The sequence below is a fragment of the Delphinus delphis genome, chromosome 6 (assembly GCF_949987515.2).
Source record: "Delphinus delphis chromosome 6, mDelDel1.2, whole genome shotgun sequence".
Lineage (NCBI taxonomy): Eukaryota > Metazoa > Chordata > Mammalia > Artiodactyla > Delphinidae > Delphinus > Delphinus delphis.
Window position 1 is genome coordinate 74,939,296 of NC_082688.1, and position 16,537 is coordinate 74,955,832.

Here is a 16,537-nt window from a genome sequence, read left to right on the forward strand (position 1 = left end):
CTTTCAGTACCTAGCTCAAAATTTACTTCTTCTGTATGGCCCTTTTAGGCTATGAATAATTAAGTAACTGTGAAGAACAGAGAATAAGTCTACTGTGATAAATTTCAAAAATTACCACAATATCAAAGTAGATTTCAGAACAATATTATCAGAGATAGAGATAGACATTAATTAAATAAATAAAGATAAGTGAGTCAATTTACAAAGACACATACAATCCTAAATATGAATGAACCTAACAAATAACCTTTAAAATACGTGGAGAAAAATTGATGGAATTTAAAGCATAAGTACAAATCCATAATTATAGTTGGAACCTTTAACATTCTGCTTTCAGAAACTGACATAAGAGGTAGAAAAGAAATCAGTGGGGATAGAGAGGACCTAAACAACTCTATGAACCAACTGGACCTAACTGTAATTTTTGGAATAATCCAACCACCAAGAGTAGAATACATATTCTTTTCAAGTGCACGTGGAACACTCACCAAATATACCATATTCTGGGCCATAAAACAAACCTAAACAAATGTAAAAGACCTGAGCCCCTGCCTAAGGGGCTTATAGTCTATCTGGAAAGATGCCATGTGTGCCAAGGAAATATCAGGAGAAGAAAAAAAAGAAAAAAAAGCCATGAGAATTGGTGCGTCATGTCCTCAAGGATCCCAAAGCAAAGACTACTACAACTTTTACTGCCAGTACCACCCTTTGGTATTTAACCACACAGTGTCTGATTTTGTTATTTAACTTTTCCTGTTTTGAGGCATTGTCACCATGGCTGGGATTGTATAATTGTGAGCTTCCAGAGCAGAGACCACATCTTCTCTCTGTGTCTCTTCCTACAACAATTAGTACAGTGCTTGCCACTTCAATGCTCAAAAAAAAAAGGTTTAGAGTAAATGGGGTTCAGAGAGGGTCAGGTATTTTCCATGGCCATCAACTCCGCTCCAGACCAGAGTGGGTGTTGCCACTTTAACTGTGGTGTTCTGGCTGAAGACCAGGACTTAATTGTTGATGACCCTTCCTTTTCTTCTAGCCACCGTTAGGTGCAGTGGTTTCACGAAAAAAGTTCACGAAAGTCCTTAAGAAGACAGATGTGATGACTCTGGAGCTTCAGTGCCCACAGCCCTGCAAAAGGCAGAGCGCCAGCGCTGCACTGCCAGAAGTCAACACCCCACCCTGTTTGCTCACCTCCTGGAGGCTGTGGTTCACCTGCATTCTGTTTCGTATTTGCCAATGGGTGTTTTAAGGTACCTCCTACTGCCCTGGGTCCACTGTCTCAAGGATTTCCCCCTAATCATCTTCATTTGTACATATATATTCATTTCTATAATGCTGAAATTCTAGAAATTATAAAGAAAATAAAAATGATCAGTTTTTCAATAACCCAGAAATAGTAACTTTTAACATTTTGTTGTGTATTTTATACATATATAAGTATATAATATATAAATATATATATAGAGAGAGAGAGAGAGAATGTATGCATGTGTATAAATTTCATGCTGTCCAAACTGTTGTTTTTCCCAATCAATAATACAGCATAAACATCCTTACATCTTTCCATGTCAGTATGCTTCCATCACAACATTTTGACATTTGTATGGGATTTCTCCGTGTACCACGATTTATATTAATAATCCATTTTTGTTGGCTATTTAGATTGTTTCCAGGTTTTGATTATTATCAACAATACTTCTGTAATGCCCTCACACATAAATGTTGGGCACATCTTTTATCTGGGCTTGGGTTATATCATAAAAGTGGATTTTCTGGGCCAAAGGATATGCATCTAAGACTTGCTACATATTTGTGATCGTGGCCTCTAGACAGGTGGTACCAGCTTATAGGAACATTGTATAAGTTATTTTCCACACCTCTTCACATTTTAAATTTATCCATTGCTATTTTGATTAATCCATCTCAAAGACTTTCAATGTTTTCTGTAGATTATTTTTTCACATATTAAGTACAAAGGGCAGAGACTAGAAAATGAAATATCAGCCAAGTGCCTTGTTTCTCTGAATATTTTGTTTGCTTGTATATTGGTTTGTTTTTCTTTTTTGTGCTGCTATAAGTGTGTCTGGAAAAATCAAATTAAAGTAAGCTGAGTAAGCTTGACTAACAAGGAAGCCCCTTTCACTTCCCTGGAGCATGGCAGTGGGGTGCCCCCAGATCCTGATGTTATTACCACTATTTCGGAAGCACAATGATAAATGTCTGCATTTATCAGTGTCATCAAACTTTTCCATTATCTGTCAAAGTTTCATTGCAAATACTTTCCTAAGGTCTGGGCATACCCTGTTGGTGTTTGTGATGTTTGCCACATTTCTCTTTATCTACTTTTTTGCACGTTGTGGTCTAAAGATGAACTATGAAAAAAAAGAGCCAACTTTGCAAAAATTGGAGGCCAAGAGACCAGGATTCTGATACTACCCAACACTAAGCAAGTTACTTAGCCTGTGTGGGACCTTGTTTCCTCATTGCAAATAGCTCTATATAACAATCCAGGGGTAGTGTGGTGGTTGTAGATGGGGAAGAAACCCATAGAAAGCCTTTATTAAATATGTACTTGTGCCAGATACTATGTATATATTATCTCATGAATTAGGCATTATTGTCTTCCATTTTAAAGATGGGGAATCTGAGGTTCAGAGATGTGAATTAAATTGCCCTGGTCATACAGAGAGTAAATTACAGCTATAACATGTAATCTAGGTTTGCCTGTCTCCAAAGCGTTCTCAAGGTATGAGTATATAAGTAACAATGGGAGTCTGTTCATTCATTTCTTTTTTTCTTTTTTTCTTTGCGGTACGTGGGCCTCTCACTGTTGTGGCCTCTGCCGTTGCGGAGCACAGGCTCCGGACGCACAGACTCAGCAGCCATGGCTCACGGGCCCAGCTGCTCCGCGGCATGTGGAATCTTCCCGGACCAGGGCACGAATCCATGTCCCCTGCATTGGCAGGCAGACTGTCAACAACTGCGCCACCAGGGAAGCCCTGTTCACTCATTTCTTAATTCATTAATTATCTATTCAAGACATACTGTGACCTTCCAGGCACTGTGGTCAGATCTGGGAATTCAGTGGTGAATAAATTAGATATGTTTCCTGCCTCATGAAGATATCAGTCAGCTGGGGGAAAAGAGACATTAAAAAGATGAAGACACAAATATATGATTACCAATAGTGATTAGTACTGTGAAAAAAAAGGACAGAGTGTTGGGATGGAATAACAGGGAAGACCTGATTTGGATTGAATAGGTCAGGGAAGACCTTTCTGAAATTGAGACCCAGAAGATAACTAGGTGTTAATCAGGCAAGAATGGGAAGAGCCTTTCAATATTTCTGGGTGGATGGAGCTGCTGAGGATAAAGAGCTGATCCAGCTGGTCCCCACCAAGGCTCTTCAGGGGATGAAGATGCCCTGATGATGACCACAGCCAGCTTTGTAGAGAAGGGTTGTGGTCATGTCCAAGTGTGTGGTATTTCCTTAATACATTATGTATTGGGGAAAGTCCTGTCCAGACATGGAAATGGCCTCTCCCTTCCCTTGGAAATCCTGGCATGCCATCCAGTTGTGCAACTTCCCAACCTGTTGCCAATCAGCTCTGCTGACCTATTGGCCTTGCACTTGGTAGTGAAGCTCATATTGTTATTCCTCAATAGGTTCTCCATGTTCTAAGATCCATAGGGCAGAAAGCTGGAGCAGAGCATGTCTGGACACTTTTGTCCACAAGTTATCTTCGCTTTACACCTGGAATTTACATGCCAAAGATTCAGACCTCCCACATGAAAGTTGCTTAGCCTTTTGACTAGCTGTATAATCATAGGCTCAGGAAATCCAGCAGTACTTGTTATATGGCATCAATATTCTGGATAACAGTGAGAAGGATTACATGGAATAATATTTCTGGATCCTGGAAGATGAAGTTAAGCTACATGGATCTTTGGGATAATGAAGAAATAAATTAAACTGAGCAATATTTCTGGATTACAGAGAGAAGAGTGAAATTGAGTCACTCAACCTGGATAATGGAGGGAGGAAGGACCTGACTCACAGTTCTGGGTAAGAGATCATTCTGGATGATGTGGAAGGATGAAGCTGGACTGCTTTTGTGGATAACAGAGGCAGGCAGTGCAGGAAAGGACGCAAGGTAACAACACATTCAGCCCACAAGAACCAGCAAAAAGGAGAGAGCGAGAGCAATGATGGCTTCCTTGTTTGCCCATCAAGCACAAACAGGGGAAGCTGTGCCTGGGAAGGCAGGTTCCCTGGGGTTGGTTTGTTTCCAAGGTCTTCCTTCCACAGCTGCTCCACATGGCCTGGGGCCGGTGGACCTCACAAAGTCCCAGATACAATGTGCTTAAGTAGATCACTTTGGTGACCCCCTCAGGCTTTCACAGTGACGGATATACAAAGCTAACATCTTCTTTGAACTGCCCAGATGAAAGGTCCTAGGAATCAACCTGGAGATGCTGAGAGTCGGACAGTTTAGTCATTTAGGCTATGAGGTGTTACAATCAGAAGGGAAATTAGTCATATCCAGTCTAAATCCTTCACTTTACAGTTGAGGAAAACGTGGCCTAGAGATGGGAAGTGAATGGTCCAAAGCCTCACAGGCAGATCATGGCAGAACTAAACTAGAACCCAGAATCCCTGACTCCTAGTCTGGTTCTTTACGGCCAAACTTGAAGCCATCTCATAGGAATAGAGAATGGCATTCTGGAGGAAGCTTTTAGGACTGAAATCAGAGACAGAATGGAAAGACGAAAGGAAGTGAATACGTTAACACAATTAATGAAAGCCTTCTATGAATTAGACACAGTGCCAGATGTTTTTACGGATTTTTAAACCTCATTTAATCCTCTCAAAATCCCCTTGATGGAGAGATTTTTGTCATTTTATAGCTGTTGAAACTGAGACTCACACTTTCAGTAACTTTTCTCAGACCACACATGGCTGAGCCAGTATTTGAACCCAGGTGTGCATGAAAACGCAGCCTGAGCTTTTTTACCTCAGCTGCCATCAGTTGGTTCTTGAGATCATCACTGATGTGATAAAACATGGGACAGAAATCAGGCAAGACTAGGAGCATCTGCGTTTTCCTGTGGTGAGTAGGAAAAAGGATCAGACAACTCTTTCCTCCGGCATGAAGGCGAGGTGATGACTGAAGTATCGGCTCTCTATGCTAAAGTCAGAATTCGTATTTTGGTGAAATTGTCATCTGGATAAATTTAGGGCCTCCGATTTCATTGCAGGTATGGTTACCCCAGTGGTTATTTTCCTTTTGGCCTATGTACTCTCTCTGCTCTTATGAATAATATTTTTATCCCAATCTAATCACTTATAGTATTTGGTTTTTACACAGGTTATTTTTAAAATTTTGGATACAATTTTCTTCTGAAAGTAAGTTGGCCAGTAACCACGAAATCCCTCTTAGTATTACTAAAACCCTTGTCTGCCAATTCTTTAAGAAATTAGATCATCTTCAGATGAATTGTTAATAAAAAATTAACACGATGGCCAGTAGCATGGATATCTTTGGGCTCTTGGCCAAAAGATAAGCCATCTGTGTGTAAGAAAACAGGCTAACAATTTTGGACTCTGGTCTCTGTGGCCACAGTGAGCATTGACCTCACTGTTAATTACCCAAATTAATTGTTTTTAGGGGTTGTGTTCTCTCATCACGAAAACTTCTCTTCCCAATTCAAACCATGTGGGTTAAAGCAAGAAAACAAAAGCCAAAACTGCTCCCCACACCCAAAAACCCCTTCTGTCAGGGCTCCCAAGTAGACCCGGGAGAGCCGTTAGAGGGCTGAGAAGGGCCAGTCATCAGCGCATACCATACATAGGTGGAGGGCTTGTTATTCTCAGTTTCCCGCCTAGGAGAGGATACCCCTATTGTTTCTGAAAGTGCTGACCAGGACCCACACTTCCAACTAAAATTCCTCTATCCCTCCAACAGCAGCAAAAGCAGCAGCAGAAGCAACTGCAATAGATAAGTGTTTTGATGAATTGCAAGATGGATAGGGCTTACAGTGCCCCCAGCCTTGCTGATACCAAATGCCTTTAAGATACAGCTTTTCCCATCCTAATCTACAAAGGAAACAGGAAAAAGGAACTTAAAACTCCCTGTGCTCAGACAGAAATGAGACTGTTACAGCCCGCTTCTGTGCTGTTCCTTCTTGCCTCTGACTTGTAAACAAGACCTAGTAGGACATGCGAATGGAAAGTCACAAACCTCTGGGTGTTTGAAAGGATCCTTGGGACCTCATGCACATCTGTGGAAACTGGATGGAGAGATTTGGGGAAGCATGGATTCTTTAGCCGGCTTAGTTCTCTATGGAGTCAGCTTGCTCCTTTCTGGTAAGGTTTGGCTTTATTATCTTTAAAAACTATATTTTTAACAGAGTTAGTGATTCTGGGCTCTCTCACCAATGCTTAGTGCTGGTTAACAAGGGGCAGCTGTGGCACAGGGATTGTTTCTCCATGAGTCTCCGTTTAATATATGTAAGGATTGACATGGAAAGTCCTTGTAGCATGAACTGATTTTTCTAGAGTTTCTCTTCTGGATTATTGCCCGCTGTGTTACCACAGACTCTGTGAGGACTGATTAGGTCACTTTATTTGAAGAGACGCGCTTACCATAGTGCATTATTTTACTGTTCCTCATTCTAGATTGTTTCCTTACTCTATAGACAAAGAAGAAACCTGGCTTTACCTGCTTCAAAGAAAATCTTCAGTCATTAAAAAAAATATCAAATTCATGCTGAGAATGATTCGGACTCACTTAAGGCATTGTACAGATTGACATTTTTAAATGAGAACAAAAATGCTTTTCTATAAAGATTTCGTATTTGTATCCTATTTCAATCAAAGCAGTCAAACGCTAGGCTTTTTGGTTTTTATCTTATAGTTGGGGTCAGGGAGATTAGGGCTATATAATTTTTGTTTTATTTAAAAAATATTTGGCACATAGTAATTTGTAAAGTCTTTATTGGCCCAATGAAATGAAAGTTTAAGCAATTACCCAGATCACTGGGCACAGGAGAGTAACAAAACCTATTGTGGGTTTAAGGAATGGTTGGCTTGAATGTTTTTAGATTTAGGTTGTCTGTTGTTCAGATTCTCTAGATGGCGGCGTGGCTTATAGTTCACTCACCCTATGAGATACCTATGAAAGTGGTATCAAATCACAAAATACAAATAACAACTATAATGGCCATCAATCTCTCCCCTTCAGTTTGAAAGCATTTGAATGATTGTAATGAAAATAGAATTGATATAGGAAATGAATTTGGGAAAATTTACTGAACTTAATGGTGTGGGCTATATTATATTAGTAGAATTTGATCCAAGTATCCATAAGTATCTGCTAATTATTTTATATTTTTCATATGTTTGCAATATTATATTATTAAATATTCAAAAAATTAAGCAAATAAGATAACAGAATTGCATGTTTGTTCATAGCTCTTCAGTTTGTTTTCAGTGATCAATTATATTGAGGATTTAATAATATTTTAAGACTAAGAATGTGTAAACTGCTGAAAATGAAAGATTATCTGAGATAGTTTCAGTATGTAGAAATTTTTTATATTCATGTAGAAATAATGTTGATTTCTCCAAAAATATGCATCTTGAAGCCAAATAGTTATCATAATTCCATTTTCGGTTTGCTTTTTTTCTGTGTGACATTTATCAGTAACATGAAATCTGGAACTGCTTCTACATCAGGGATTATAGTCATGCAAAGCCCAGGGGTCCACAGCTGCTCTGAGATACTTTTTAGGTTAAATAATATACACACACAGAGACACACACACTCTGTTCTAATTCATCTTTTTTCCCCATAGTGACCATGTTATGGCACTTTGCAATATAGGCTTAGAAAAGATGTCATAAAATCAAACAAAAAAGTTATGTGGCAAAATAGTTACTCTGTGTCTAAACCAAAAGCACAGCACTAACTTAAGCAGGGTGAAGCCCAAAGAGAGGGGTTTCGTGCTCTTGTTGAAAGGAAGGGTAACCCCGGCAAGGTTGGTTTCTGGAGTAGGTCTGTTGTGCTAAATCCTAACTTAGATTTTCCATCTAAGCCTCCATGAATATGAATACTGAAGGCCTGATAATTGCAACAACAAGAATCCAGCATGATTATGTCTACAGGCATAGGATCCCATTCTTCAAACCAAACTCCACTGGTAGACTACAGTAATGGAGCAAGGGGCTCATGACTTATGGATTTCTCTCTCTAGTCTAGTGGGTTGTTCGTCCTTCCTTTTTTCTGAACAAATAGAACTGAAAAAACTATCATATTTGCCTCAGTGAAGGTGACTCTGGGTGGTAGATGCTAACCTATAAAAGGGTTGGAGGAGGTATATAGTTTTTAGAAGGCTTCCCTCAAATCCACCTAGATTCTGGTAGATTCCCTTCCCAAGGGCAGATCATGGCCAATACCACCTTAGAAACAAGTTCTAAGAAACGTACTAGATTTTCTCTACTCTCTCATTCTCACCAAACCAGGCTGCTCTCTCAAAGAGAAAAACAAAATAAAACGAGTCACTCTTTCTGCTTTATCATAATATGTCCTTTGTGATCAACACTGATCCCATGTGAAGCCTCAAGTAGCATGCCTTCATGCCTCTTTCCTGTCTCATGTGACATTTTAAGTAACAACCTGGGTTCAGAGATAGTGGATATCTTGTCTGGAGTGGCAGAGGAAATTCAGTTATAAGGTCAGGGAAGTGGTCCCAGATGGAACCTCCTGATTAGGGCTGGTCTTAGAAGGCTAGTTATCAAGTCTGAGTAATCAAGGGTGGAGGCATAGAAGCTGGGAACAGAGACACACCTGGGAATTATTCTCAGAAGGAGGAGTTTTGCTCCCTTCTCAGATGCTCCCTCCTAAACTTTGTTTTTGTTGGGAGCTCTCAGCATTTCCCTTTCAGCCTTACCCTGGGAGAGCTTCCTTCGAGAGTCTAGTCCTTCTAAGACATCTCTCCAGGAGGGAAGAACTCTTCTAATTTCATCCAGAAGACTATGCTATATCCTCTGGGGGATTCAGATGGGTGAGGTCCAGTTTTTTCTGACATTATCAATTCATCTCCTGGAGCTCTGTGTGTGATTGTGTCACCAGCTTATTCCCTGTAGATGGCTTATTGGTAAGAGCACAGAATCAGGATTCAAATAGATTTGTCTAGGCTGGAAGGGTGAACCAAACCCAAAAGATAAACAGATAAATGTCAAAATAGATAAATGTCAAGTTATGCATTTGGATTCAATAAATAGATGACGTCTGTTCAATGTGAGAGAGACCTGGTTTGCTGAGAGTTCTAGTGAATGACATCCAAGTTTTGGTGATACACAAAATCTGATGAATTGCAAGGAGCCAATTTATAGGCGCCAAAACATGCTTTACTTGCTAAAAAGGTAACACGTAAGCTGTAACCGTTTGCATAGTAAAGATATAGGGTCAGAATTAGAGATGGTAATCACTTCAATCTGCTGCTCAAAGCACATCCATTAAACACTGAAGACACTGAAAAGCTTGACAGCAAACATTGTAGGCAAATGGGAAGGTAAGTGCTTTAGAAACTTTGTCATATGGGAACATTTAGTCAGGAGAGAAGAGATGAAGGAGCAGCATTTTCATGGGTTTCCACATAGTAGACACCATAGATTGACACTGTATTTTGTCAGGTCTAGGATCCAGGGGTGGAGGGAGTTGCACAAAAGACAGAGTTTAGCTTTGTTGATGGAAACCTTCTAAAAACTGGATCACTATCCCCCTGGGGAGTGAGTTCCCACACTGGGGAGGGTTCGGGCATGTGTTGGGTGATCGATAGTCTTTAGGAATGTGAAAAGAAAATCCTTTTCATTTCACTACCTGTGGCTCCTCACCGACCACTTAGCAGGTAGATAAAGGTCAGAAGAGCCACTAGATCTTTGCCCACTGAAATCAAACTGAGTTTGTTTTCTGAATGTGGACCCAGATATGGTCACTTTATGCTGAATTGTAACTCAGTTAACATGCCTTAGGAGAAGAAAAACCACATGCACCTGTGCTATTATGACTCACTTTTGAAGACACTGCTCTATGAGGCTGAGGTGGATCTCATCAAGAAGGCAGGAGAAGGAGTTAAGAGTATAGATTGTGAAGTCACACACCTGGGATTAAGCTCAAATTGGATGACCATGGGCCAGTTATTTGATTGTTCCAAAGCACAGTTTTCTCATCTTTTACATTTGAGAATACTTTTTTCCCAGAGTTGTTATAAGCATCAAGTGTGATAATGCATGTAAAGTACTCAGCCAGGAAGAACTCTCTTAGTAAGTGAAGCTAGTGTAATCAAAAGAGAAGAGTTGCTGTGAGGACCATTGGGCTCATTCAAGACCAGTCTAATGTTTTCCAGGTGTGGGGGAGTCACTTACTACTCTTAGAAGCATTCTCCTAACAGACTTCAACATAAGCCAGTTTCTCAAATTTTGTGCTGATCTCTCCCCACTCAACAAGCCAGAACACTTGGCCTACTCTCTAGTGCTTTCCTTCACGCATCCCTGCTCACGGCTCTTCTACTTCAACCAGGCCCATCTCCACCATCTATGCATACTTTCCCCTTGGCTCTTGTTCATGCTGTTCTATCCATTTGGAAATGACACCCACCATGTTCAGTCTGCAAACAAAATTCAACTTAGTTTGCCTAGGCCAACTCTTCCTCGTGTTCTTCCCCTAATTCTGAGTTCCCTTCCCACACAGGCTGCGCGTTTGAGCTTTAGACACATAGGTTTAGCCCAGTTAACCTCTAACATTGTTGACAACAGATATTATTTACTTCTTATTCTCCGTAGTGCATGGAGTTTGATATGCCATAGTAAGAAAATTTTGGTATACCATGGCAGACCTGACAAAAAGAGGGAAATCGATTGTTGTTGTACAAAGGGCTTTTAAACATTGAAAGGATAACAATAAGAATCAATTTCATATATATTGCAAGTAGTATTCACTCATATCTTAAAAGGTTGGCTTATGTTAAATATCTGATGTAAATAAGGTCAAAAGAAAATCCCTTATTTCCCTTAGGTGTGAAACGTAAAAGATATACTCATGAAAGTGGGTTTAACAAGATTTTACATAATATTAGGTATTGTATGATTGTTGAATATTACTTTAAAGATACACATAGTTTTATTCAATAGACATTTATTGAGTTATTGCCCACCTTTCATTCATTCATTCAGTCACTTAACTATCATTTCAATCAATGAAGACATACTGAGGACTTACTTTGCACCCAGTACTGTACTGGATACCAGGAATGAAAAAAAGGATGAATTATTTTTTCCCCTTGCTACACTCACATCTTAGTAGGAAGGATGACTATAGGCATATAAATTGTAAGATGCTATGATAAATAATGTAGTAGGGGTATATCAAAATCTAGCTTCTCAAGAGCTATAAAAAATGTTTATTGGCTTCAATAATAAAAGCAACTTTAAAATCCAAATTAAACATAAATGGCTAAAAACATATAATGTCAACTTCATTAATTGCTAAATTTAATATGAATAAAATTTATATTGAAAATAATCTGTATGATAGATTTTCCTCACTTTGCAAGAACTCCTAAAAATGAATATTGCCAAAAATTATGGCTAGTGTAGTTATCAGTTACTCATAGCCAAATGATTTTAAAACTAAGTAGATAAAAGGGAAAAGAGAAGAAAGAACTTCCCATCAGAGGGAGCAGGTGGTGTGAAATAGCTGGGCAAGCTCAGGGAAGTTGAGTAAGTCTGGAATGTAAGGAGGAGGTGGTGACTTAAGGTTGGGTTCAGATCAGGAAGGGCCTCATAGGCCATTTTAAGTCATTTGTACCTCTTTCTGTACACATGGAAATTTAGTATGGTGTTTGTTCTATCATATCTGATTTATGTCTTGGAAAATTCACTCTGATAATATTCTGAAGCAGGTATCGACATGGCAGAGAATTAGGCCTGGACCAATCTGGCTTCCCAACACTCCACGCAAGGGAGGCTTAGATGAAGAAGGGGTTTGAAAGTGTTTAGGAGGTGAAACTGTAGGGACTGGTAATTGGTTATATATTGGAGGTTGTGGGAAGTGGGGTGAATAAGCACTGCTCCCGGCTTCTGGTTTGGGTAATGGTTCTGCCATTCTCTGTGTTGGGAAACATGGCAGAAGGAACTGCTTGGTGACAGGCTGGCATGAAGCAAATAATTATTTTGTACATGTTGATGTTGAATTTCCATGTTAAAGGTGGATATGTAGCAAAATTTGGCTCTCTGGGTCTGAAGCTCAGAAGAAGAGGGTCGGGCAAGGGATTGAAACATAGAAATCTTTGTTTATGGTAAGCGAAGACACGGGTCGTGTACCAAGACTTATGTGAAAGGAAGAGAAAGAGCAGATAGCCAAGGGTTCTACGAAGAAGCAGTCAGGGAGTTGCCAGGAGAGGCAAACCCAATCAGATTCCTTCCCTGGGATTTCAGAGAATTGGTGTTGTGGTAGCTAAGGAAGGAGAAAGTTTAAAGAAGGGGACAGTAAGATGGGGAGAGCAGAGTGACAGCCTCTGGGCTTGGCATGGGGGCACAAGACTGCAGGTGTGTTATTTTACAGAGAGCCAGCTGCACTGACAGCATTACCGTGCCAGAACTGGAAGGGTGTCAGAAGATCAGCTAGCATCACTCCCAGCCTTCAAGAAAGGGAATGTCTAACGTTGCCTCCCTTATTTCTGGAATTTTAAACTGATAACTCGATTCCCACCGGTCTAGCCAGACTGTTCCTCAACTCGCATCACACGTGCAGAATGTTTTTTAGATTGAGCCTTGTGTGCTTTCCTCTACATCCTTCCCCCACCGCCTCCTTTTGTCCCTTCAGGATTCTGACCATCCTTCTCCCTGTGTTTCTTCCCGAAGGCTGCAGGGGCAGGTGTGGAGACATGGATCTGCCAGATGGGCAGAGTCCTGACTCTTTTCAACACATCTGTTGATTAGAGGGAGTGCGTTCCCACTGCCTAGTGGTACCATGTCTAACGTGGTACGCACATTACGTAACAAAGAGAGGGAGAAAACCTAAAGATGAGCAAAAGGAGCCCATTAGGCAGCCAGCTGAGGGGCATGTGGGTGGCTGCTGTTTGCTCTGCCTGCCCAGGGCTTGACCAGTGAGGTGTGTGTGGTGGTCACACCCATCTCAGCAGATCTGTCAGCTTTCCCGCTTTTGTTAGAGGGTGATATCATGCTTCCTGGGGGGAGCGCTGGAAGACAATGCTCGGCCACTTTCCTCCAGATACAATAGGCGGAGTCAGGAAGGCAGTATTGACATTGCTGGGGCTGGGAAGGCACTCGCTGCTCCGTGGCCGTCAGATGGTGAACCAACTTAACCTTGGCACACAGAGCCTGGGTTGTGCAAGGCGTCTGGCTCCAGAGCCAAAGGGGACTCCACCCTGGTGACAGGAGTGCTTTAGACATCTGGGAATCTGGGATGGGCTTCGAATTCTGATCCCTGTGTCAAAAACAACCGCAAAACAATAATAGTACCAGGAATAACAAAAATGGCAACCATCTGCCGAACGTCGCTATGTGCCAAGTGTTTAATATGATTTTTCAAAATTCTTCTCCTTTATTTTATTTTTAGTTTTGTTATTATTATTTTTGGTCGCACTGCGCAGCATGCGGGATCTTAGTTTCCCAACCAGGGATCGAACCTGTGCTCCCTGCAGTGGAAGCATGGAGCCTTGACCACTGGACTGCCAGGGAAGTCCTAATATGATTTTTAATATCTCACTACAATCTCACACAACAGGTATTATTATTTGTTTGTTTTGTTTTAAAAATACATGGTGACACTGAGGCTCACACAGGTTGTAACTTGACTAAGGTTAAAATGTTGTGGACATTCATTATTTGGGACTGCCTAACATTCCTAGTTTTCAAAAGCCACCATGCTTTCCCTCCATTGATGGGACTGCCAATCACTGATCAGAGTGTCCTGTCCATCAGAAGACAGCGGTCGGTTCAGATGGAGGGTGCATGACCCAGTAGGGCCAGATAGACTCTTCTCTGGGAATTTATGAGCAAGATGTTCTCTTTCTTCAGTGAAGACACTGTTTACCTGGAGCCGCCAGCTTCCCTTGGCACTTGAAGCTAGTATTTGATAGGAAAGAATGATGACAGAGACAGAGAGAACAGAACCCAGACAGGCACTCTGAAATTATCTGAGCCCTGGATCCAATGTTTTTAGATTGGAGACGCATCCCTGCCCCTTCCAGTTATGGGAGCCAGCTGGCTTTATTTGCTAGTGCTATTTTGAGTTGTTTTCTGTCTCTTGAAAATGAATAGTACTGAGTGACCACACGATCTCAGTAGGAATGATGGCAGCAAGAATTAAACTGAGGGCTTCTCTGGTGGCACAGCTGTTAAGAATCCACCTGCCAATGCAGGAGACACAGGTTCGAGACTTGGTCTGGGAAGATCCCACATGCCGCGGAGCAACTAAGCCCATGTGACACAACTACTGAGCCTGCGCTCTAGAGCCTGCAAGCCACAACTACTGAAGCCTGTGCGCCTAGAGCCCATGCTCCACAACAAGAGAAGCCACCGCAATGAGAAGGCTGTGCACCACAACGAAGAGTAGCCCCGGCTCGCCGCAACTAGAGAAAGCCCACACACAGCAACGAAGACCCAACGCAGCCAAAAATAAGTTAATTAATTTATTAATTAAAAAAAAAGAGTTAAACTGAGAATGACCTGAACCCAAATCCTGGACTCTTTCAAACACTTCACTGTGTTCCAGCTAGTGCTTCATGGTCACCTCAGGCTGGTTTCCAGAAAACGAGACTGATAACAATACTTATTTGTGTAGTTTTAGGGGAAGATTTTAAAAGATACTACTTAAAATTACTTAGTATGGTGTGGGTACATGATGTGCACTCAATAAAAATCAGATGTTCTTAAATTGTTTACTTCTAAACAAAGCTGGAGGATCTTATGTCACTTTATGCCAATCTTTTCAAAGCACATCTCCATCCATGAGGGCAGGCAACTCCTATTCTATGCCAGATGGAGCTCCCTGGCTTCCCTTGGGATAACTCAGCATTGGTACCCTAAGCCTGGCCTTGTCTCAGGGACAAAGAGAGAAAAACTTAGAGCTGTGCGTTCTTGGGTTTTTGCTAAAAATCTGGAGTGCAGGTGAGGGAATTCCTTCCCATGGCCCTACCAGCTGGCAGGATGGTGCTCCCGACTTTTCTCCTGCCAGCCCTCAATTTCCTGTTTTCTCAGGTCTTGACTAAACAGAGGCTCTAGGATGCTTTGCCCTAGATTGTTCCCACCTCATTTATTCCAAACCTATTAATTCCTAGTCCTTGAAAATTTTCTGTGGCATTGTCAATTCCCAGTGCAGTGTGGTTCACTTCAAGCTTATTATTGAATTTTTGGACCCGTCCTGGAGTACCTGTGTGTATGTGCGTGTGTGCGTGACCATAGCTCTGCTCATATTCCACCACCATCTTGCCTTTAATTCCTCCTCCTCTTAGTCTCAATTCCTCTCTGTGTTCAGCACCTCTTGAATCTGGAAGGCACTTTCTAATCTTCCAGAGTTGATTGAAATACCCCCTATTTTGCTATTCATTGCTACCACTCCAGAATCAAAGAGCAAGGTGGCGGTGGTAGTTGGTTGTGGTCAGCAACTTTTCAGGAGCCAGTCTTGCCCACCTCACCAGGCTCTTGTGATTCTTAGTCCCTCAGGCTACACTGGGGGTGTATTCCAGTCATTCCAGGATCTTTGCAGTTTCTAAAACTACACCTTCAAGCATCCAGGCCTTTGTTCGAGCCCTGGTCTGGGAACACTGTGTACCCTGTGTACACTGTCCCTTCTGCCCAGAATATCCTCTTCACTTTCTTTTCTTCACCTGACTTATTCATGCTTTGAGATTTATATCAAGTGTCATTTCTTCTAAGAAGTCTTCCCTAACCTTCTTGCATGGATTAGGTCCCCGCCTTAGCCTGAATTCCACCAAAACAAACAAACAAAAAACCCGTGGACTGAGGCAAAGGCATATGTGCAGGTAGATTTTTGGGAAGTGATCCCAGGGAGCAAGAGTGAGGGACTAGGGGAATGGAAGTGTACAAGCATGTGTTATCAGGTTGGCCACTGCCTCAAATGCCTGGTGCTCCAGACCTTTTGAGGAGCCTTATGAAATGAGACTCAAGGGCATTCATCCATTGCTCTCCTCCCCTTTATTCAAGGGTCATATAGATGCAAGAAGCTGATAAACTACTGCTGGGGTCCTATGCTGTTGTGCCAGAGAAAGTCCCAAGGGAGGAAGTGAGATATCCTCCCACGGGCTTTGTGTGAGTTACTTTGATATTACACCTGCTCAAAGCTTGTGGAGCTCTGTTTAGCTGCGGCTGCAGAAGCAGCTGAAGCAAGCCCTGGAATGGGGAAGATTTGCATTGGTGCCCAAGAGGTGCTGGATACAGGCACCCTTGTTCTTGTCTCTGCCATAGTGCTTAGAATATTAAATTACAATT

General features: G+C 41.5%; 1 protein-coding gene across 2 annotated transcripts in view; it reads left to right on the forward strand.

Moving 5' to 3' along the window:
- The first annotated feature begins 6,202 nt into the window (after positions 1-6,202).
- Positions 6,203-16,537, forward strand: part of TEK (TEK receptor tyrosine kinase) — a 103,777-nt gene continuing 93,442 nt past the window's right edge. For both annotated transcript variants that reach the window (XM_060014862.2, XM_060014863.1), the window contains exon 1: positions 6,203-6,367. In XM_060014862.2, the coding sequence (XP_059870845.1) occupies positions 6,316-6,367 (52 nt within the window). In that variant the 5' untranslated portion in view covers positions 6,203-6,315. The remainder of the gene's footprint in view (positions 6,368-16,537) is intronic.